We start from the raw sequence: 21,493 nt of genomic DNA on the forward strand, positions 1-21,493 counted from the left end.
AACCTAAGCCGGAACTAAAAAGAAACCCAAAGGGGGAGAACACCGATGACGTTTTCCTGCTTTTTTACGTGGCATTTACTGTTCGGACTGGCGTTATTTAACATAACCTCTGCTCGTGAGAAATCCATCCCGCCGCCGACTGCTCAACCGCAGACGGGCTTCCAGTTACTGAAATATCGGTTACGGCAGCCTGCTGTTCAATTGTCGGCCTTTCGTATCCGAGGCGCGAAATATAATCTCTTTCCTGCAACAATTTTTACGTTTGTCATAGGTGGAGTCAGCAAACTGGTTGACTATTTGCGGAACCTCTTGATTTTGTCCATATATAGTTTCTCAAGCCCGATGTGAAATGGCTTCCATTCGTTGCCGGAACATTCAGTCCACTATTATTCTGCTACGCTGGTAGCCATCGATCTACAGAATTTCCTAATTCTGGTGCCCAATCAATTGGATGTTTTTCTATTTTATTGCATCGTTTTGCAACGTTTCATTGGTTGAAGAGAACGTCAGAACGAAGCCTAAATTTTCCTTTCTTTGGCTGCAACTGTGACTTTAATAATTATAGAGGAGGGAAGAAAGATTGAGATTTAACGTCATGTAGTTGACGAGGCGAAGGATAGGAAAGAAAATCAACTTCTTCCTTTTGAAAGGAACCATTCTGGTGTATTGTCTTGCAGAAATCATTCAAAACATAAATGTGGACAGTTGGGCAAGGATTCGAATCGCCACCCTTCAGGATGGGAGTCCAGCACCCTAATCACTATGCCACCTCCCTCAGTAACATTACACAGAGCCTGTTTGGAAGTACTGTAATTTGGTTCATTTTTTTTAAAAAAAGAGAGGTTTATCAACTCTTATATTCAGATGTTCTTAAAAATATGCTGTACTGCTACAAATATTGTATTACAATTCCTTCCATATAGTATGAGGATCTCTTAAAATATTTTGGGTTTTGCTGACAGTTCTTGAAAAAAAGAAGTTAACATTGAATTCCATGGAATCGTAATTACTGACACAAACTCTTTTCTGTGACTTTCACAGGTGTAGTTTTTAAACAGGTTTCTAGGTTTAGCCAGAAGATTCATTGTATCTGAACATTACGTTTCCTTCCATATTTCATTTCAGCATCGTCTCCTTCACTCCCCATTGACAACAGCCCAAATATCAACAAAACAATAGTTATATAAACATCTTTATAAATTACAAATGATAGTGTCATTGCAACACAGTTACAAGCATGAAATATCAGGTAAAAAAATCATATTCAAAATAAACTGTGTGCCATTTTAGTGTAAAAAGTTTAGCTTCTTTGGTTCTAATTTATATTTAGACAACAATGCAAATTTATTACATCATCAGCTATTTGGTTTTGAATGTAATGATATTTTAGCCAAACTGGAGATGCACAGTGATTTTGTGTTTAGAAAATAATTTATTATTTGGTACAATCACACTAATTACAAAAAAAGACCAATTTGGGCTGTCAATGGTTGTCATTTGATCATAAAACTCATGCTGTGGTTCACTTGTAACACTGTGGAAACCAAATAAAACCCATGTCATGTTTCATTCCCAACACTGCAGAAACCACAATGACAGTGTGGTGTGAGTGAACCACACCATAGGTTTTATAATCAGATGGTGACTGTGCTGAACAGTAAATTATTTTCAAACTATTTGGTATTATGTAACCCTTGCAATATTCAAGGATAGGTCTCCGCCAAATAGAATATGTACGCTACCAGTCAGTATTTTGTAGTAATTTTGGTTGTCATAAGCAGTAAATATGAATCACTCAGAAATTTTGAAAACAGTTTGAACGGTCAACATAAAGAAAATTTAAGAACTTTGTTGTATGATTGAAAACTGTATACAAGCATTAAAATGTTGTAGAATATAAAATTATTCATGCAAAAGTTTTGTTTGTGATTCAGGTGGAAGTCTCCTTCTGGGTCATCGGATGTCCCCACTAAGCCCCAGTAGAGATGCAACAAGTAATGGAAAGGCTGCCGTGCCTATCGACTATTCCCGATATGTTAAGCGCTTCTCAAGTGCATTAGAATGTGCCAATGCTTACTGCAAAGATCTCAATTACAGGTCAGTGTTTAACTCCAACACATTTATTGTAATGTGACAGTATGATGACAAATTTCATGCTGCATTTGTGCATTTATTTCATGAATGTGTAAAAGGAGTTTTTTAGGGCTTGTTTTCTTTAGTGAGCTGATATTGATATTTCTCTTCTTTAAATGCTCATTATTACTTTGTTGTATGATATGTATTTACTAACCATTTTGAACCTTAAGTGATCTGTTAAAAGTAAAAACTTAGTTAACCAGTACCTATTGAGATCATTCTTGTGACTTACCATTGTTGCAAACTTCAGGCTGTACTCTTCCATATATTTTGACATGATCATTTCCTGTATTCCACAACAGACATTTTACACAACATCCTGTTCCGAATGAGTTGCCTTCGACCCTACTGGCTGTTCATGTAGGATATTTGATAGCTTTTCATTAATGGAACACTGAGTAAAGTGCCTGTATATCATGATACCCATACAACACTTGATCATGTAGCAAATTTGTTATCTATTTTACAGGGAACATTTCCATTGCCTAGACTGCAATTCCAGGGTGTTTGTGAAGAAAGAGGAAATGATAAGACATTTCAAATGGCACAAGAAACGTGACGAATCTCTGCAACATGGATTTATGAGATACTCTCCAATGGATGATTGCTCAGACAGATACAGAGGGTGCAGCCACAATCGCAAGCAAACTCACTACCATTGCATCAAGGTATCACATCACTTTCAGGTGCCATTTGAACATCAGTTTTTGAAATTTCTGTGGATCTATATAGTAATGTTTTTTCCCAGAATTCATGGATTTATACCTGTTAATCCAGTATCTGTTATGTGTAAAAATATATTTCATTCTTATTACAGAGTTTTCAGTGTCTTTGTTGTGCGATAATGGGACATTGAATTAATTGCCATGGAAAGGGAGCTAGGAGATTAAAAGGATTTAAAACTGATAATTGTTTTAGTTAAATATATTATTTGATAACAATGAACATCGAGAAGGAATTAGCAATGAGAATCTCTTTCAGTGTTGTATGAATCTCATTCCAGCCTCTTTCTAGCAAATGAACATGTGTACTGAGATGCTGTTCATTTCTTAGTTAAATTTGTAATACCTTGTTAATACTGCATCATTGTAGAACAGACTGTTTTTTAATGTTGATACTTTCTCATTGGCTGACGTATTTCAATAAATAACCATAAATGTTACAAGATGCAAATACTATCCACTAAACTTTTAATCGTTGTGAAGCTAAAGTGGAGTATACATATAACAAATTCATTCATTTTGTCTAGTTTTAGTGCCACAATTACAAAATGTTTAAATTCCATTTGATATGGCTTAATGATGGTTCAGTCTTTCAATTTATTGTCACTTTTATTTGCATCTATTTTTTGCATCTGTGAAAAATGTCATCATTTGCGTTCACTGCTAACCTATAAATCTCTTATAAACTGCATTGGTGATCTGGTACTAATGGTTAGGAAGATGGAAGCAGATTGTCTCCTGTAGAACACTCTGGGTTCAACAAACCTCCAGTTTGATTATTTCATGATTCACCCATGTGTGTGGAAATTTCTAATAAATAATTATTTAGCTTTTTTATGCTTTTTTGTCTTATAAAAATCATGAGTATTTCTCAGATAGACACAACAGATATTCTTTTAATACATTTTAAAAATACTTGTAATTAATTCTGCTATTTTTCTTGGTGACACATAAGCCATCATTATGATTTTAAATTCCTTAAAAACTATCAAATTTTTAAAAGATTGAAAAATGAAGTTTCCTCCTTTATAATTATCCAGTTTATCCTTTTAATTAAGAATCCTTTCCTGTTCTGACATAAGTATCTAATATTGGTTACTATATGAAGAGAGGAAAAAGAACATGTGACAATAGATGTGTGTTTAATTCTCTTCCAGGAGGGTTGTGACAAAGTCTATATCAGTACATCTGATGTGCAGATGCATGCCAATTATCATAGAAAAGATTCTGCTATTATACAAGAGGGTTTCCAGAGGTTCCGTGCAACGGAAGAATGTGGTGCTGTGTATTGCACCTTCTTTGGACAGAGAACAACACACTTCCATTGCAGGCGTGATAACTGCAAATACACTTTCAAAAATAAAGCTGATATGGGTAATTATTAGAAAACCACCCTTATAATTGTTACAGTGAATTTACTTCTGTTTATTACATCTAAAAGCATTACCACTCTTTGTCTCTTCCTACGCAAATCATTACTTTCACATTAAAATCAGCTGAGTTACATATAAGTAACTTATTGTATTAAAAAATTCTATATTGTTGTGTTTTTTTTATGATATATTTTTTCACAAAAAACTGTATTTTATTGTAGAGAAACACAAAACATATCATATAAAAGATGAGCAACTGAGCAGAGATGGTTTCAAAAAGTTTATGAAGAATGAAAACTGCCCATTTGAGAGCTGTCGTTTCTCGAGGGTTTGCAACCATATTCACTGCATTCGTGCAGGATGTAACTATGTGTTGCACTCCAGTGGACAGCTGTTCAGTCACAAGCGTAAACATGAGCGCCAGGATTCAGAAATGGCTTACCGCAAATTTAAGTTGGCCCAAAGCATGATAAAAACATTTAGTGAGGGTCAGCAGGCACAACATCTTAGTCCATCTTTCATTCATGCCTTCAGTGACCAGGTAATATTTTAATTTGATAAAATTTTTGATTGTGGTGTGGATCAAGGAGACTTTGAATATTATATCAGTAACTGCAATTCAAGTTCAATGTAGCAATGTTGGAGATTAGTGGTGTTACATTTGACCAAAATTATTTTGTGTTTTCTAAGTATTGTTTACCTAGCACCTGCTACATTATGAAGAATTATTTTCACCTGTTTCCATTACATACATTGTTTCAGCTGACACAACCTTCTGAATCACCTGTGGCCTCAATTCAGACCTCTGTAATACAGCAGGGACCAAGTTCAGTGACAGTTGACAGTGGTATTTGTCAGGCGCAGGGTAATGGTGATACTGGTTCCAGTGATAGTGGGAGAATCACACCAGTCTCTGTTGCTGCTACACCTCCAAGCAAATACAGTAGCACACCATCACAAGGTAAGCACACGTATTACTAACTTGCTTCTTGGATATATTTTTTCAGTGCATCTAATGTTTAATGCTTTCATGTGGCATGAGTACATAAATTACAAGAAATTGCAGAACACACACACACACACACACACACACACACACACACACACACACACACACACACACACACACACCTACCTACCTGTGTCATCAAAGACTGACAAACTATTCAGCTCCTTATGATGGGTATGGTATTCATAGTTCCTAAAAGAAAGAGAACATTGCTTTTAGTTTTGTTTATAACACTATGTAACAATTCCAAAATAATTCACAAGAATTTCATATAGTACACTAAAAACAGGAAGATTTTTTTTTTAAATTCATAACAACATACCGAGAAAAATCACATCACTCCAAATAATTATAAAAGTTTATGAAGGGTGCAGAGACATACTTCTGTTCATTTTGTTATGTAAGTGTTTTTATGTACATGCCAGTGTCATCTACAGCAACTTCAATCAAAATTACTAATGCTTCCACTGTTTTAGTTGTATTGTAGAGAATGTCTGATTCACCTAACACAGTTTTTATTCTCTGTTTTTGGCTAATTTATTTACCTGTGATTAAGTTGTCATGTATGACATACGAATTTTTAAAACTGTTGGATTCCATAAAAAGATGCAGAACATTACTCACTTAAGAGTATTTGTTGCAATACAAGAATTTTTTAATGAAATTGTTGTTTATGAATCCTTTTCATGCTGACTTCCTACAATTTTTTTAAAACCATCATATGTTTTAACAGGTATTGAAAGTACAGCAGGTTTGCCTTCAACTCCAGGGCACTACAGTATGTCCTCTCAGGAGCAAGCAAATGCAATGGATCTTAGTAGTGAATCTTTGTCCAGTCAGGGTACATGGCCAAATGAAGACTTCTGGCAAAAATATCTTGCACATTATGGTCCAAATGAGAAATGCATTGGTGGTGGTCAGTGTGAAAATATTTTTAAAGAACATTTCCACTGTGTTGCTGAAGGGTGTGAAATGAGCTTCAGGTAGGGGTTACTGTTCTGTAAACTTGTCATACTACATTAATGTTTCAGGAAGTATGCATATTTTTGCTAATTTTGCTTCAAATCTATGTACCTTTTAGTAACAGATGATGTTAAGTGTAAAGTTAATGAATAAAGCCAACATTTTTTACTCTTATTACATTACTACTTTAAACCTCATAATTCATTGTATAGGCAAGAACTTCATAATGACAAGTGTGTGTGTGTGTGTGTGTGTGTGTGTGTTTGTGTGTATGTGTGGGCGTGCCCGCACACACATTTGTGTGCATGTGTGTAAAGGCTACAGATTCTAAACTTGTCATGTCCTAATTGTTATTTGGAATACTTCTGATAATGTGAAATTGTCAACTCAGGTCAATGGAAGGAGTCCGTGAACATGCACGTAACCATGAACAACAAGAGCAAGTTAGTGAAGCTTTCTATATTACTGTGGAAAGTGGAAATGACTGTCAATGTGAAGAAGAATGCCCATATAAGGGCAAGGACAAACATTACCACTGCACATGGGTAAGTCAGGTTTTCTCTCTAACCCTTTATCCCAATGTCCCTCATAGTAATCCCCAATCCTGTCTTCTGTGCTTTTGCATTGGAGCATGCCAACATCCCTGCATTGATAAAAATTTTTCTTGGCATCTTCCTGTCCTATTTAACTCTCTTCTACCCTATGCTTCTTACAATTCCCCGTTATACTCACCTCAGTCAGTATCACAATTCACCCAAGTCACGCTGAAGGATTAGGGGACAACTCTCTCTCTCTCTCTCTCTCTCTCTCTGTGTGTGTGTGTGTGTGTGTGTGTGTGTGTGTGTGTGTGTGTCACTTGGTTAAACAACATTGAATACTCAGTGAAATCTCCAGTTTTTTAATACTAGTAAATCTTCTGACACAATTTTTGTTATTAATGAACTGTTGTGCAAGGTACTTCCTGTTGGAACTCCCTATTTTATCCTCAGTGACTCTGTCATACGTTCTTTGGTACCCCTCAACACAAATAAATTGTTCTATTAATTGCAGTTGTGATAGCATTCTGTAAACTGTCCAGTTATAATTCTTTGGCTGAGCACAGTCATCACACATTCATTCTGATCGGGCTTCAATACATGTGTTTGTTATAACTTTTAAATAGGCTGTATTACAGCCAGTAGATTCTCCATGATCAATTGACTAAAAACATTACCTTTTTTCCTCAGGAATCTCCAGAATGGTTAGAGGGACTCAGAACATACAGTTAATTTAAAAATTACTCAGTATTGTAAAAGCTTTGTGCAACATACAATTCTCATTTTTTATTATAATCATCCTGTTTTGGAACTTGAATTATGTCCTGAGCAATTTTACTTTATAAATGTATTTTTGTTAGGTAATATATTTATTAAGTATTGGATATATTCCTGTATATCTTCTTCTGTGTCATGCACACTGTGACAAAAGACACTTTATTACAGTCAATGAAGCGGGGATATTTCTAATGATATTTTTATTTTGTTAAATTCCAGGACAATTGCCGTGAAATCATTCTTCCATCAGATAAACCTTTCCGTCGGTTAGATCATTACAAAATGCATGAATATTCTCGCAAATTAAGCCTGACGAAAGACCCTCTTACAATGACACATCTGGCTACATCCATTGATGGCATGTTCCGCAGAAAGAGAGGAAGGCCACCAAAAAACAGAGTCATTGAGGTTAGTGATGTTTAATACGTTGTTTGTTATGTTTAATAGTAAATAATTGTAGTTACTTAAGATAGAATTAATGTAGTATATTAATGTTTGGGATACAAACTTGTTGTTAAGTCAATAACATTTTGTAATTTAGTAAGTGAGTAAAATTTTCTTCTCCCTTCCTTTTCAGGTGTGGAATGACTATGTAAGTTTCATCTCATATTTTAAATTTCATAAATATTAATTAACACTGATTTACTACATTTAATTTTTTCTGTATTTTTGCACTGCATGATAGTTGTACCTGCCTCATCGATGTAAAGTCGCTATTAAAATTCTGCCTGAAGTAACAAATGTACTTCTAGTATTCTGTCTGCATTTGAGCAACAAAGTAACTAAATTTCTTACATCTGCATGTAAATGGCACTCAAAAAATATATGTTTCTTGCCATACCTTTTAATTATTTGACTGGCTGTGGGATTTAATTTCCAAAACAGTTTTGTTTTCAGAAAACTCCATGACTTATCTGTCTAAGAAAAGATCAGGCAACAGCACAGCTACCAAATCTGTCTTATTCTCAAACCATGTCCTTCAGGCATTATATAGCAAATTTAACTGTACCAGTGATAGCGAAACTAATGTTTCTGATTGTAGTTCATTAATAAGGTGCATGTAATTTCCTGGTTCATTTTTGACAGTTTCAGCCTCTAATGAACGATACTTTGTTTGATGTTGTACTTACCTGACTGCATGAAGTATCTTGTTTAAAATAGTGAGAATGAAATAATATCTGTGAATTTTAAAGTAAACACCATGTATTGTAGTTTTAAGGCTCTGTGATTATCACTTTGTACGAAAGTAAAACAGTGGATATCTATTGCAAGTTGCTTGTTACAAATGATTAAAAACTTATCGTAGGTCATGTAATGTATTAAAAGGTGCAATATTAGATAATTTATGTAAAGAAATTTTCAGTCATAAGTTGAGAATAAACACTACATTTTTCAGTCTACTGTTGGGAAAGTGACTTTTAATTTACATCAGACAAAGTTAGCAGTAATAAAAGGTCCAGAAATGCTGGGGATGTTTTAAGTATGATAGTATATCATGACAGCCTAGAAAAGGTGATAAAATCTGTAATGGAAAAAAGGTGGCACTGTGCATGAGGCAGAATTATCAGGATTTAGGATTGTAGGGAAAAGATTAGGTGGGAAGTCAAGAAACTAATAAATGGGCCCTGAGTCACAAGCGATGATGTACTTTGGTTAGCTGTGGACGTATAATAAAACTTAAATTTTTGTAGCTTTGATTTTCACTATCTACAAAAAGGTGTTCACATGTCACATGTTGACATATCATGAGGGCAACATTAAAATTCTTGGCCTAACAAAGAGATGGTGTTGATAACAATGTAACTACATTTTTCCTATGTTGGTACAAGTGCACAATAATTTAAGTCAGATCTGCAAAGAAGTAGTTGCATTTGAACAACTTTTAAAAATAGTTATGTGTTAGTCAAATGTTAGTTTAATGTCCATGGAAATTAATAATATATTGGTTAAGGTTTATAAGAAGTCTGCTTCTTCACCTTTAGCAGTTATGAAACTGTTTCAGTTTTCTTGAAGATGATCCCAGAACTGCTTCTACTCTTGAAAGCATCAAGAAATGGTGCAACATGACGCTACATACATTAAAGCTGCAGTTAAATAGCTGACAGCCATAAGCACATCAGAAGAAAGAGTAAAATGCAATTTGTGTGAATAATTAATTACAAGAGAAATTTGTGAAACATGGGTACTGCATTTGTTGAATGCTGACAAAAAGTCAATGTGGAACTGACTTTATCATCAATGTTTGAACATTTTAGAAAGAACTAAATTTTCTGCTGTGAATAAGACATTTATCTACCATTTTGTAACTGTAAGTGAAAGGGAAATGGAAGCAATGAGTTTTAAGTCAGTGGTCCTGCAGAAAAGCAAACCTGATTTTGTCTGACAAGTGTTTTCTTGGATGCAAGAAGATTTCTTGTTATTGATAACCATGTAGATGCTAAAACAATATCTAGTGCTACTATAAGTAATATGCTAGACGAGGACTGTGTACTAGTTAAAAGAGATCCGATAGGATTGGGAAAACTTGAGGGGTTGGAAGTATAATTTGTTGGAACATTCACTCTATGACTTATTCCTATGACATCTGTGGATATTTTATCTACAATTTTCATTGATTGGCTTAGAAATTCTCACCTTACTCTTGGAAGCCCATTGGAGATAATGTAAGAGAGGGAGAGATAATAAAAGAGAGGTAGAGTCCAAAGAGTTCAACACCCATGAGTGCATTTTTTCATGTTAGCTGAAAAGCCAAGTAGAGGACAAGACTAAGAAATGTTCCAGCAGTGCCATCAACCTGGTCATTCCTAATGTACAATATTAGAACTGCAGTAGCATCTCCAGATGTCTCCTGTTTTACCAAAAAAAAGCATATTCATTTAAATTATTTGTATTAGAAATTTTCAATTTTGGTTTGAGAATATTACTCTCTTGCAGCATGCTATTTTTTCATATAAATTACATTAAATTACTTATTTCATTGCAGTTTCCCATGGCTCCTGGCTCTGTGATGGACTCACCACAAGCCATTTTTACTAGCTTCAAGTTGCCAAAGCCATCTACTACCCCTACAATGCCAGGATATGGCACTCAGCAACCAAATTTCACAGTATTAACTGCTGAACAAGTCAATGCAAATATTGCTACATCTCCTAGCAGTCCAGATGAGAGCTCAAAGAGTTCAACACCCGTGAGTCCATTGTTTTATTTGTACTGTGTGTTTGTGTGTATAATATCTGTAATCATTATACAAGGAGTAAATGAAGCTAGAACCTTCTCAGAAATTTGTAGTTATATGTGTGTGTATCAGTATCAAAATGGGAGTAACACTGTGTTTTCCTTCTAGCAGAGGCTTGATTTGCTGCAAGAAGGGTTCTTCTCATATGCTGAAGGGTCTCCCTGTCCTGATGCCCTTTGTCCATTCAATACAAGGGCTCAGCATTTTCACTGCAGTCAACCCAGGTGCTTCTATGTAACAGACCGTGAAGACATTCTGATAATGCACTCCAAAGACTTTCATGATAACATTGATATTATGGAAGGTTTTCTATTCTTTGACAGAACTGTGGACTGTCGCCTGCCTTCTTGCCATAGGTAAGTTTATGAGAATTTTAGCATTTACAGAAATATGACAGTCTGTGTCATAAAGTTAATCAGTTACAAGTTTCTGACAGAAGGGTATCAATATATCCAAAATGCATGAAGAAATAGCTTCAAGGTATCTTGATTCTAATTAGTTGTAGTTTAAAGCCTCAAATCAATAAGGTATTTAGTGACATGCATGACTTACCACATTACAACAGAATTGTATTCTTCAATCAAGTACTTATTATTGTCTCTATTCAGTATTTAATTAGTGTTGTGTGATTTTATGCTTGAGTAAGGAAGCTATCTTCATCTCATAGAAATCGCATGATTTAAGGAAGTCACAAATATAGTTGCACATTACAAATAAAAAATAAGTTCAATCAAAATAGTTTACATGGAAAGAAAAACATTTCTAAATTAAAATTTAATTTTATAATCATAATTTTAATGGAAGATTATTTATTTTTGCTTGGTATGGAATGAAAACAGAAACATAAAAAGCACCACATTTAGCTTCACTATGTGTTACTTGATGAGTGAGTTGTTTGACTACAACTTAAGAGTATTGTTTTTGTTTCAAAATAATGTGTTTATTTCTTGCCAATAGCAACAGGGTCAACCGTCATTTTCACTGTATGAGACCTGGCTGTGGCTATTCCTTTGTACGTTATTCAACAATGGCTGTACATGAGAAGAAACACCGTTCTGAGGAAGCAGGGAATGGGGAAGCAGAACCTGAAGGTACTCAGAAGAACAATTGTGAGTCATCTCTATCTGTACAGAACCTAGTGAAGACCAGTGAAAGTGGTAAGTGTTGTTATTACCTGAAAGTTCTTGGAGTCTGCTGAGCTCCACACTTAGATTTCTTGCTTGGAATCTTGTTCAAATTTAATGTGACATGTACACCTAGAACATTATGTATGTATTATTTCCTTGCTTGTTATACATTTCAAACTATTTCTTTTCTCAGTCACCTGTAACAAACACAAATCTCTCCTTTACATAGCTGATGGCATTATCACGGGAAAAATTGATAGTAAAACAATTGATACAGCATGCAAAAGTGTACACAGGATGTTAGTTGAGGATGAAGGGGGGGGGGGGGGGCGACGTGATTCCCATTAGTTTTATGATGAATTACAAAATAGTTTTGTGTTTTCACAACTGTAGGTACACCTGCTAGTGGTCAATATCCAGTACATGTAGATTTATTCAAACTAATGCTAAATTCATGTGTCTGCTTGTTTGGCAGGGCCAGATAAAAGTTTGGTTTGTGAAGTTTTTATTCCTGGTGAGGGAAGGAATGTGGGAAAAAAAAAAAAGTTATCTACTGTGTGCAACAAGCAACACTTAGCAAAAATGACCCATGGCATAAATGAGTGAAAGTTTAGCGTGTAGAAACATGGACGAGTAATAAACCACACATAATGGTGTATAAATAATGCACTAATATATAACTAGTCATTTTTCTATACTATGAGCTCTCAGCAGAACAGTTTAAAGTGAAAATTTAGTCTTTATTTGAAGCATTTTTCAGTAAGGCTCCTCTGAAGATAACTTGCACAAGCAAAAGTGAAAAATACCTCACAAAAATTAGAGAGTTTCAAAATTAGTTCTGTTCAGTTTCTCCTCATTTCGTTCTAAACTTTACTATAAATATTTCATTGGATTTTCCACTGACAATTCTAAGAAGTTTTTTGAATAACTGTAGAATGTACAGATTTGTGCTCTTACCATTTTTTGCTCTGCTGTATGCTAATTGATCCTCAAAGTTAGTGACTGAGATTCAGTAGCTGGTTAAATATTTGACAATACATCAGTTGGCCACTAGGCACTTTGGTCAGAAATGGCACTGCCTTGATACTGATTATATTAGTAGAATATCACACTCTTTTCAGCTGACCAATGACATTAACATCTAAATTTCCTAGTTTTCATTTAAACTAAAAATCTTTTAAAAAATGCAATAACAGACAGTTCTTGATTTATGACTGAAAATAACTGTTCATAGTATATGAGTGATCAAGAAAATTGTAATAATCTTTACATTCATACTGTCTGAAGATTTGTAATCTGTTCCTTGTTGCATGTTGAACAGTGCTGTGACACTATATTTAATTCTCATTCCTGCTAGGTATGTCACCAGTGCACATAAAGTCGGAGGTTGTCAATGAGAACACAGTCCCTGTGAACTGCAGCTCACCTGTAGAGCCAGCTGTGACACAGACATCTGCTCTCACAGTGTCTTCTCCAGAAACATCTTTGAACAGAACTACAGGTATAGTTTGAAAGACAAACCTGAAATTAGTTCTTCGGTATGAAAATAGTAATTCATTATAACTGATTATTGGTTGCAAAAATTTGTTGCCTGGGAAGGGAATATGTAGTTGATTTCAGGACTGTATGAGTGTTTTGAGGTCCTTCCACAGTCAGTTTATTTTTTTATTAAAACTATGCAAATAATATTTTGTAGAGAAAGGGGTATAGTATTTACAGGTTAAAATCTCCCTGCTACTATATTTAAAGCAGCATGTACAATTTAAATTTTTTTATTATTACACTTATCCTCTCTATGAATTACAGTTCTTTTGCACAACTAACATTAACAGTAAGTCACCCAATGCAGCACTTTCATTTTGCCTTAACAATGTCATTTTGTTCCTGTGATCATTGATAGGTATGACTTAGGTGAGTTAAACTGCATGCCTCACAAAGTATTTGGATTGATTATTTCCAGTTACAGAATTTGTCATCTGTAGACTTGCATTTGCTTGCAATTGGTGGTTTTGGAAGTATTGTTGACTTTTGTGGTGTAATACAATTTTTGATAAGAGTCTGTTTAAAATATATACTTGTGTTATCTGTTTGCCTCGGTTTTGGTTTCTCTCCAGTGGTGAAGGCTTCTGGGACTTTTTACCCGCTCTCTGCGTTTTCGTGCGAGCCGGTTGCGGGTGCGGGGGGGAAGGGGGGTGTTCCGAAATCATCCTGGGGCACGTGTCCCTCGTCCCCTCCAGCATCTGCATCCGCCAGGACCGTCAGTGTGCCAGGTGGGTGCCACTCTCCCATCCCTTCCTAGCATGCCCATGCCTAACAGTTTTGACTGACATTTGCACTAAATATTGCCCCAGGATATGAGCCATATGGACATTAACAGTGACAAAAACTTTTTTGTTCTAAATATTCCATAGTCCCCATATTATCCATCTCACCCCTTGAAATCTTTCCTGTGCTGTATTTATGCTTGAGAGTCTTCTTTTATCTTTGTGATTGGGCAAACCAATTGTTTTTACTCTTAACACAATATGAGAATGCATATCTCATTAACCTATCCAACTTTGTGTTCATATATTGAAAGACAAGTTGAATTCACCTGAATAGCATGTTAGCAAATCACACAAAGTTATGCCGTTTTCAGTGAGTTTTCCTAGAATGTTTTGTGCTCTACCACAGGAAGCTATACTCTCCGTATAATATAAGACAAGACTTTACTAATTGTCATGTGGATTCTGATAACTGCTTCGTCATTGTTGTAGCAAATTTTTGTGGAATGACAAATAATATTTTTTTGTTTAATGAGCCTCAGATTATGTGAATTAATTGATGCCCCATGATTGGACTAGCACATTCAGAAATGCAAAACCAGGTCTGTGTCTGTTTTATATACTTTTATGATTGATGCTTCCATATACTGGAAGAGAGTCTGCTGGAGTTGTTCAAGTAGTGTGAACATTTGATTAAATTAATAAATGGGTTGAATATTATTTGGAAGTTTACATTTGCAGTCAGTAGTTCATGTTCTCTTACACGCTGAGAATTCCTCATTCATCACTGTTGACATTTGACACTGTATCAAATTTGCTGCCAAGACTATTCAAATATTTCCATTAATTTATAGGTAAAGTAAATGTATTTATTATACCACTTTTTATTTTTATGTTACTCACCTTCGATTCTAAGCAGCGCTATTTGTTGACCAACTGCTCAGCAATGTAATTGCATGAGCCAAAAATTAACTATAATATTTCAGAAGTGCGCACATGCCCACCAGATTAAATTACTGCATCAGTGATAGTACACTGATAATACAGTTTAGAAACATTTCATACCTGGAACACTTTAAAGCAGCTGAGGCTCACTGTGTAAATATCAGTCTGATGCTTTGAAAATCAGAGGCCAAAGCTCATGCAAAGGCTTATAGTAGGAGAACCTGGGAACACAAACACATATTGAACAATTTATGAATTATAATAATTTTCATGTGGTTACTGTGACCCTGTGTGGAATACAAAGCACTGTTCCTTATTTGGAAAAATAGGAATCTCTGAAAAATCAAAACTAAATTAAAGTGATAGCTTACCAGTCATTTCTTCAGTGAATTACTGTCTTTGGATTTTGAACGTGCTGTTAATCTTCAACATTTATCACACAATTTATAACTATGTTGCAGGAAATGAAGTAACACCTGAGTCATATAATGAGAAAAACAGCTGCCTTTTGCTGCTTATCATGCAATGCACTAATTTGTACCCTTTTTAATCATGGAGTGTGATAAATGGCTGTGAGATGTCACATAGGTCACTAATGTTTTGTGGCTGTCATCAATGTAATCTATTAGATTAGTCTCCCAGGGCTTTATTCCTGTAGTAATTATACTTGCGCCCATTCGATGTTTCTGAGGATTTTCTCACAAGATGGGATCTATGGAACATGATGTGTAAAACTCATCAGTAAAACTCATTACTTTGTCAAAATTGTACTATCATTTAGTATTAACTTTAGTTTTGTAGCCATCAAATCACAACATTTACATTGCAGTAAACAGCAAATTCAACTTGCATAAATGTCTTACATCAACCTTTGTAAATTGTAAGAAGATATTTCATTGAGTAAATTCATTGCTGTATCCATCCCAACTTTCAATATTGGACTGAAATAATAATAATAATAATAATAATAATAATAATAATAAAAAGAAAAATTGAACAATAAACTTTTTACACAAACCTAATCTCAAAAAAATATGCTTGGTAATTTATCTGTGATGTGTGAATGTTGTGACAGGCAGACAGTAAGTTGGGAACTGCATTTTATGGATTCTGCATACACAATGTGCATACTCTGGGTTCCAAGAAAATTTATTAAGACTGTTTAGGTTGAGTGTCACTCTCTGGCCCCAGGATAATGTTAAAAGTATAACTAAAACATATTTTATGTCCCAATGCTTTTGCATGCTCTGAGCTTTTATTTTTTTCCATTGTGGTGTTACATACATTTCCGGTTTTACGTCTGTGTTTTCTATATTATTTTCTCTTTACGTATGCTTTTTACCTCACCTTGTAGCCTTTACATAAGCTTTCTACCTCATCTTGTAGCCTTTACATATGCTTTTTACTTTATCTTGTAGTCTGGTTGAATGACGATGTATGTCTGCTGTGTATTTTTTAGTGTCCGGTGATTCTGTGCAGAATGAGAAAAAAGTTGTCTTCACAACATTTTATAGTGATGACCATAATTCTAGTTTTGATTACTGACATAGGGAGCCTTTGTAGTACCCCACATTCAAAAATTATTGTAGTGTATGGTGGACAGAAGATACAGGTATTACTTGTCTACTACATATAATGAACTAGAATGACACTGTAGTTGATATGAAGAGAGAAATAGTATCATATAATTAATTAGGGATGTGCTTTTCTAGCCCTGTGTTCAGAATTGTTGCACAGGCTCAAAGTAACATAAACTGGATAGTAGAAAAACCAAATCATTAGTTGCAGAATATTATATTACAGTCCATCAATCCCTTTGGAGAGTATGGCTTGCTTTTTTAAGTTGGGCCAATAGTTTTTTTATTAGGAACTACTGTTATTTCCATTGTGTGTTGAGACAATATGTAATAGTTCATACTATTCCCAAATAAAAGTAGCCAGATTATTTTCACAAAAAGAATGGTCAAAATGTGGTATGGAAATTGCTTGTGGCAAGTCTTTAATGATAGCAGCTTATCAAAGAATCCATTGCAGTGGATTTCCTGGAAAGGAGTAAGAGAACCGTTATTAATCTGAAGAATGTTGTTGAAGAAATTCATGACTTAAATATTTTTGCATTGTTGTAAAGTGTGTATCAATGATGAAAGTAATATTGAAACGGGGAATGATTGACGCAGTGATGGTGTTCCAACCAAAAGTACTTATTGTTGTAAATAATTTTGCCATATATAGCATGTTGTGCAAAAATATAAAACTACATTTAGTGTAAAAAGAAGGGAACACAGAGTATATTTGTAATTATGGGTAAAAATTGAGTCACTGAAATAATGCATCATATACTGAATAAAAGATGTAGTCCTTAGCAAAGATTTGGTCTGTAGCTTTTAAGATATTTAAAATTTTTCATCAAGAAAAATGCTTATTGGATTGCCTGCAGAGACTTAAAAAATTAAATATTTATCATTATAGATTAGATTAATGCAGTGAAAACTACTCACTTTACAGAAATTATTTTTTTCTGTTTACAAGTTAAGTATTGATTATTGACTGTACACTCTGTCAACAGATACTACAAAGGGTGAACCCTGCTTTGGAGCTGATACATCAGCGCAGCAGTCACTGACAAGACTTCTGCAGCAGCCACAGATTATGCAGGAATCGCCACCTCGTCCTGACTGGATGCTTCCAGAGCGGCATGTACGTTACGGTCCTGAAAAATCATGTAGTCGGCCATTCTGTAAGCTGAAAAGAAAGGAACACTATCATTGCAATGCATGCAATCAGGTAACTCAGTGTCCCACACAGTACTTGATTATTTGCCTTTGACATAGTCCATCCTAAAAAAAGAGAAAAATCATGAATCACATCTCTCCCAAAAGTTACGAACACCTTTAAATGACAAAGAAGAGACACTCATTATTCAGAATGTTTAGCTGTTTTCTGTGCGTAGCTTCTGAAAAATATTATATCTTAGGTGCCATTTCAGGATGTAGTGCCATCTAACCCTTTGAATCTGTCCAATCAAGTTGTGTAAGTGACCAGTGTCATTTATTAGTTGAAATCATTTGTTTTTGAATTTTTCATTGGATCACATAATTTTTGATGGATTCACATCAGCATCACTACAGATGTCAGAAGCTGAATAGTAAATTATTTTGGTCTTTACACTTATCACACTGAGTTCTCAAGCCTTTATATTTTCTTAATTTGCTCTTAGATTGCACTTGTGTTCGTGCACAACTAGGGTGATATGGCTGCACTTTGTTTTTCTTCAAGAACCTACTTGTGGGTCCATAACCCTTCATTAAAGAATCAGTACAGTTCATCTGTCCCTTTCATGTTGTGACTTCTACATATAAATCATCTGTCTGACTGAGAGGAAATGATTTGCTAATATCATTCAATATTGAATTACACTACTGGCCATTAAAATCGCTACACCAAGAAGAAATGCAGATGATAAACAGGTATTCATTGGACAAATATATTATACTAGATGTGACATGTGATTACATTTTCAAACAATTTTGAGTGCATAGATCCTGAAAAATCAGTACCCAGAACAACCACCTCCGGCCGAAATATCGGCCTTGATACGCCTGGGCATTGAGTCAAACAGAGCTTGGATGGCGTGTACAGGTACAGTTGCCCATGCAGCTTCAACACTATACCACAGTTCATCAAGAGTAGTGACTGGAATACTGTGACGAGCCAGTTGTGCGGCCACCATTGACCAGACGTTTTCAATTGGTGAGAGATCTGGAGAATGTGCTGGACAGGGCAGCAGTCGAACATTTTCTGTATCCAGAAAGGCCCGTACAGGACCTGCAACATGCGGTCGTGCATTATCCTGCTGAAATGTAGGGTTTTGCAGGGATCGAATGAAGGGTAGAGCCACGGGTCGTAACATATCTGAAATGTAATGTCCACTGTTCAAAGTGCCGTCAATGCGAACAAGAGGTGAACGAAACGTGTAACCAATGGCACCCCATAGCATCACGCCGGGTGATACAACAGTATGGTGATAACGAATACATGCTTCCAATGTGCGTTCACTGCAATGTCGCCAAACACGGATGCGACCATCAAGATGCTATAAACAGAACCTGGATTCATCTGAAAAAATGACGTTTTGCTATTCGTGCACACAGGTTCGTCATTGAGTACACCATCACAGGCACCCGTGTCTGTGATGCAGCGTCAAGGGTAACCGCAGCCATGGTCTCCGAGCTGATAGTCCATGCTCCTGCAAACATCGTCTTACTGTTTGTGCAGATGGTTGTTGTCTTTCAAACGTCCCCATCTGTTGACTCAGGGATCGAGACATGGCTGCACGATCCGTTACAACCATGCAGATAAGATGCCTATCATCTCGACTGCTAGTGATACAAGGCCGTTGGGATCCAGCACGGTGTTCCGTATTACCCTCCTGAACAAACCAATTCCATATTCTGCTAACAGTCATTGGATCTCGACCAACACGAGCAGCAATGTCGCTATATGATAAACCACAATTGCGATAGGCTACAATCTGACCTTTATCAAAGTCGGAAATATGATGGTATGCATTTCTCCTCCTTACACAAGGCATCTCAACAATGTTTCACCAGGCAACGCCGGTCAACTGCTGTTTGTGTATGAGAAATCAGTTGGAAACTTTCCTCATGTTAGCACGTTGTAGGTGTCGCCACTGGTGCCAACCTTGCGTGAATCCTGTGAAAAGCTAATCATTTGCATATCACAGCATCTTCTTCCTGTTGGTTGAATTTCACGTCTGTAGCACGTCATCTTCATGGTGTAGCAATTTCAATGGCCAGTAGTGTATTTATAGGAATATTTGCATGTTCATTGGAACCCTCCTTTAACTGACAATGCATGCTTGCACCTTGTAATAATATTGTGGAATAGAAGTTTTATGCTGTAATTAGAAAAGTCTGATTATTTTAATTTATTAAGAAATTTTAGAGGCTTATTGTCCTCTCCCAGAATTTGTCTTCATAATACCAGGCATGTATAGTGCACATAAATATTAGTTTTAGGAAACTAATTTTGTGGACTAAAGAGGAATGAGAGAACAAATGACCCTTTCATTCTGGTAGGAAATCATATGTGAACGTAAGATGTGTGAGAATAAAAGGAAAATTGGATGTAAATCACATAGAAAATTTCCATTGCATTAGAAGAGTTAAACATTCTCAACAGTAAAAGGCACAGGTATTGTATTCTGTCTTGTAAAAGAGATTTAAATCCCAGCACCACATTTACAACAAATAATATTGTCCCTACCAGTCTGTGGTTCTCTACTTTCAGTTGTGCCTAATGTTATGTTCCTTCTTTTCAACATCAGGAAGAACAATGCATTTGTTGAGTCTTCTGTGATTGTTATCTGTATCATTATTAACAGTTTTTTGTATGTATTTTTACACTTTTATTGTAAAATTCACTAGTTGGGAATGATCAACTTCTGTATCATTCTTCATGCAATACGTTTGGAGTAGTTGCCTCTGCTGCATATCTCTTATAATCTTTTCCAGTTCATTATTTTCTTTATCGCTATTCTTTTTCAGAAAAATATCAACTAACATGTCTCCTAAGGAATAAATACCACTTTTCATAAAATGACATCTGCACTTCTTTGAGCTTTCCCAAGCTTGGATAGCCTGTGCACATGATATTAATCATTACATGAAGATATGGACATCAGGAGGCAGATCTTGCAACTTGGCTTTCTCCTATGCTGGCAAATAGAACATAAAATATACGTCCTTCCATTGCAAAAGTGTGTTGACAAAAATAAAGGATCACATCTTCACAGCAGTCCCCACTGTGCATGTGTTCACATTGTCCAAAATGTTGAAAGAAATTGAGTATGGAGTTGAAGCCTGAATTGTGAACCATGACACATGTATATACATTTTGCGTTAGTACTCAAAAACTGAGTGCCTGTTTAATTTAAAGTTTAGAGACCCATGGAGAAATATTTTAGCACTTATCTAGCACATTATTTTTAAATTCAGAAGAACACTGTGAAACACACTGTACACACTTTTCCCAGTCAGAGTTTTCTATGTAGAAACACCATTAATTCCATACGTGACAGTGTCTGGTACAGGATACAGTATCGATATCTGATCTTTATTTTTTATACGAGGGCTATCCACAAAGTACATTATGTTTTGGAATTAAAAATAAATAAAGTATTGGAAATTTTTTTTATTATATACAGATGAAAGCCACACTTAAATACTACTTCTCTACATAGTTGCCATTTAAATGAAGGCACTTATCGAAGCGATGGACGAGCTTGGAAATTCCTTCATCGTAAAATTCGGCCGTTTGCGCCTTCAACCACGTGGTTATCTCTTCTTGAAGCTGTGCATCATCATCAAAATGCTGCATAGCCAAC

At 35.4% G+C, this 21,493-nt stretch overlaps 1 protein-coding gene across 1 annotated transcript in view; it reads left to right on the top strand.

Moving 5' to 3' along the window:
- Window positions 1-21,493, top strand: part of LOC126469846 (zinc finger protein castor homolog 1) — a 106,728-nt gene that overhangs the window by 58,391 nt on the left and 26,844 nt on the right. Inside the window, exons 3-17 of the mRNA XM_050097142.1 lie at window positions 1,935-2,097; window positions 2,606-2,804; window positions 4,016-4,232; window positions 4,453-4,772; window positions 4,994-5,192; window positions 5,974-6,223; window positions 6,595-6,748; window positions 7,736-7,924; window positions 8,094-8,108; window positions 10,500-10,703; window positions 10,860-11,107; window positions 11,709-11,908; window positions 13,236-13,379; window positions 13,993-14,148; window positions 17,654-17,871. Of these exons, the coding sequence (XP_049953099.1) occupies window positions 1,935-2,097; window positions 2,606-2,804; window positions 4,016-4,232; window positions 4,453-4,772; window positions 4,994-5,192; window positions 5,974-6,223; window positions 6,595-6,748; window positions 7,736-7,924; window positions 8,094-8,108; window positions 10,500-10,703; window positions 10,860-11,107; window positions 11,709-11,908; window positions 13,236-13,379; window positions 13,993-14,148; window positions 17,654-17,871 (2,876 nt within the window). The remainder of the gene's footprint in view (window positions 1-1,934; window positions 2,098-2,605; window positions 2,805-4,015; window positions 4,233-4,452; window positions 4,773-4,993; window positions 5,193-5,973; window positions 6,224-6,594; window positions 6,749-7,735; window positions 7,925-8,093; window positions 8,109-10,499; window positions 10,704-10,859; window positions 11,108-11,708; window positions 11,909-13,235; window positions 13,380-13,992; window positions 14,149-17,653; window positions 17,872-21,493) is intronic.

This window comes from Schistocerca serialis, chromosome 3 (genome assembly GCF_023864345.2).
Source record: "Schistocerca serialis cubense isolate TAMUIC-IGC-003099 chromosome 3, iqSchSeri2.2, whole genome shotgun sequence".
NCBI lineage: Eukaryota > Metazoa > Arthropoda > Insecta > Orthoptera > Acrididae > Schistocerca > Schistocerca serialis.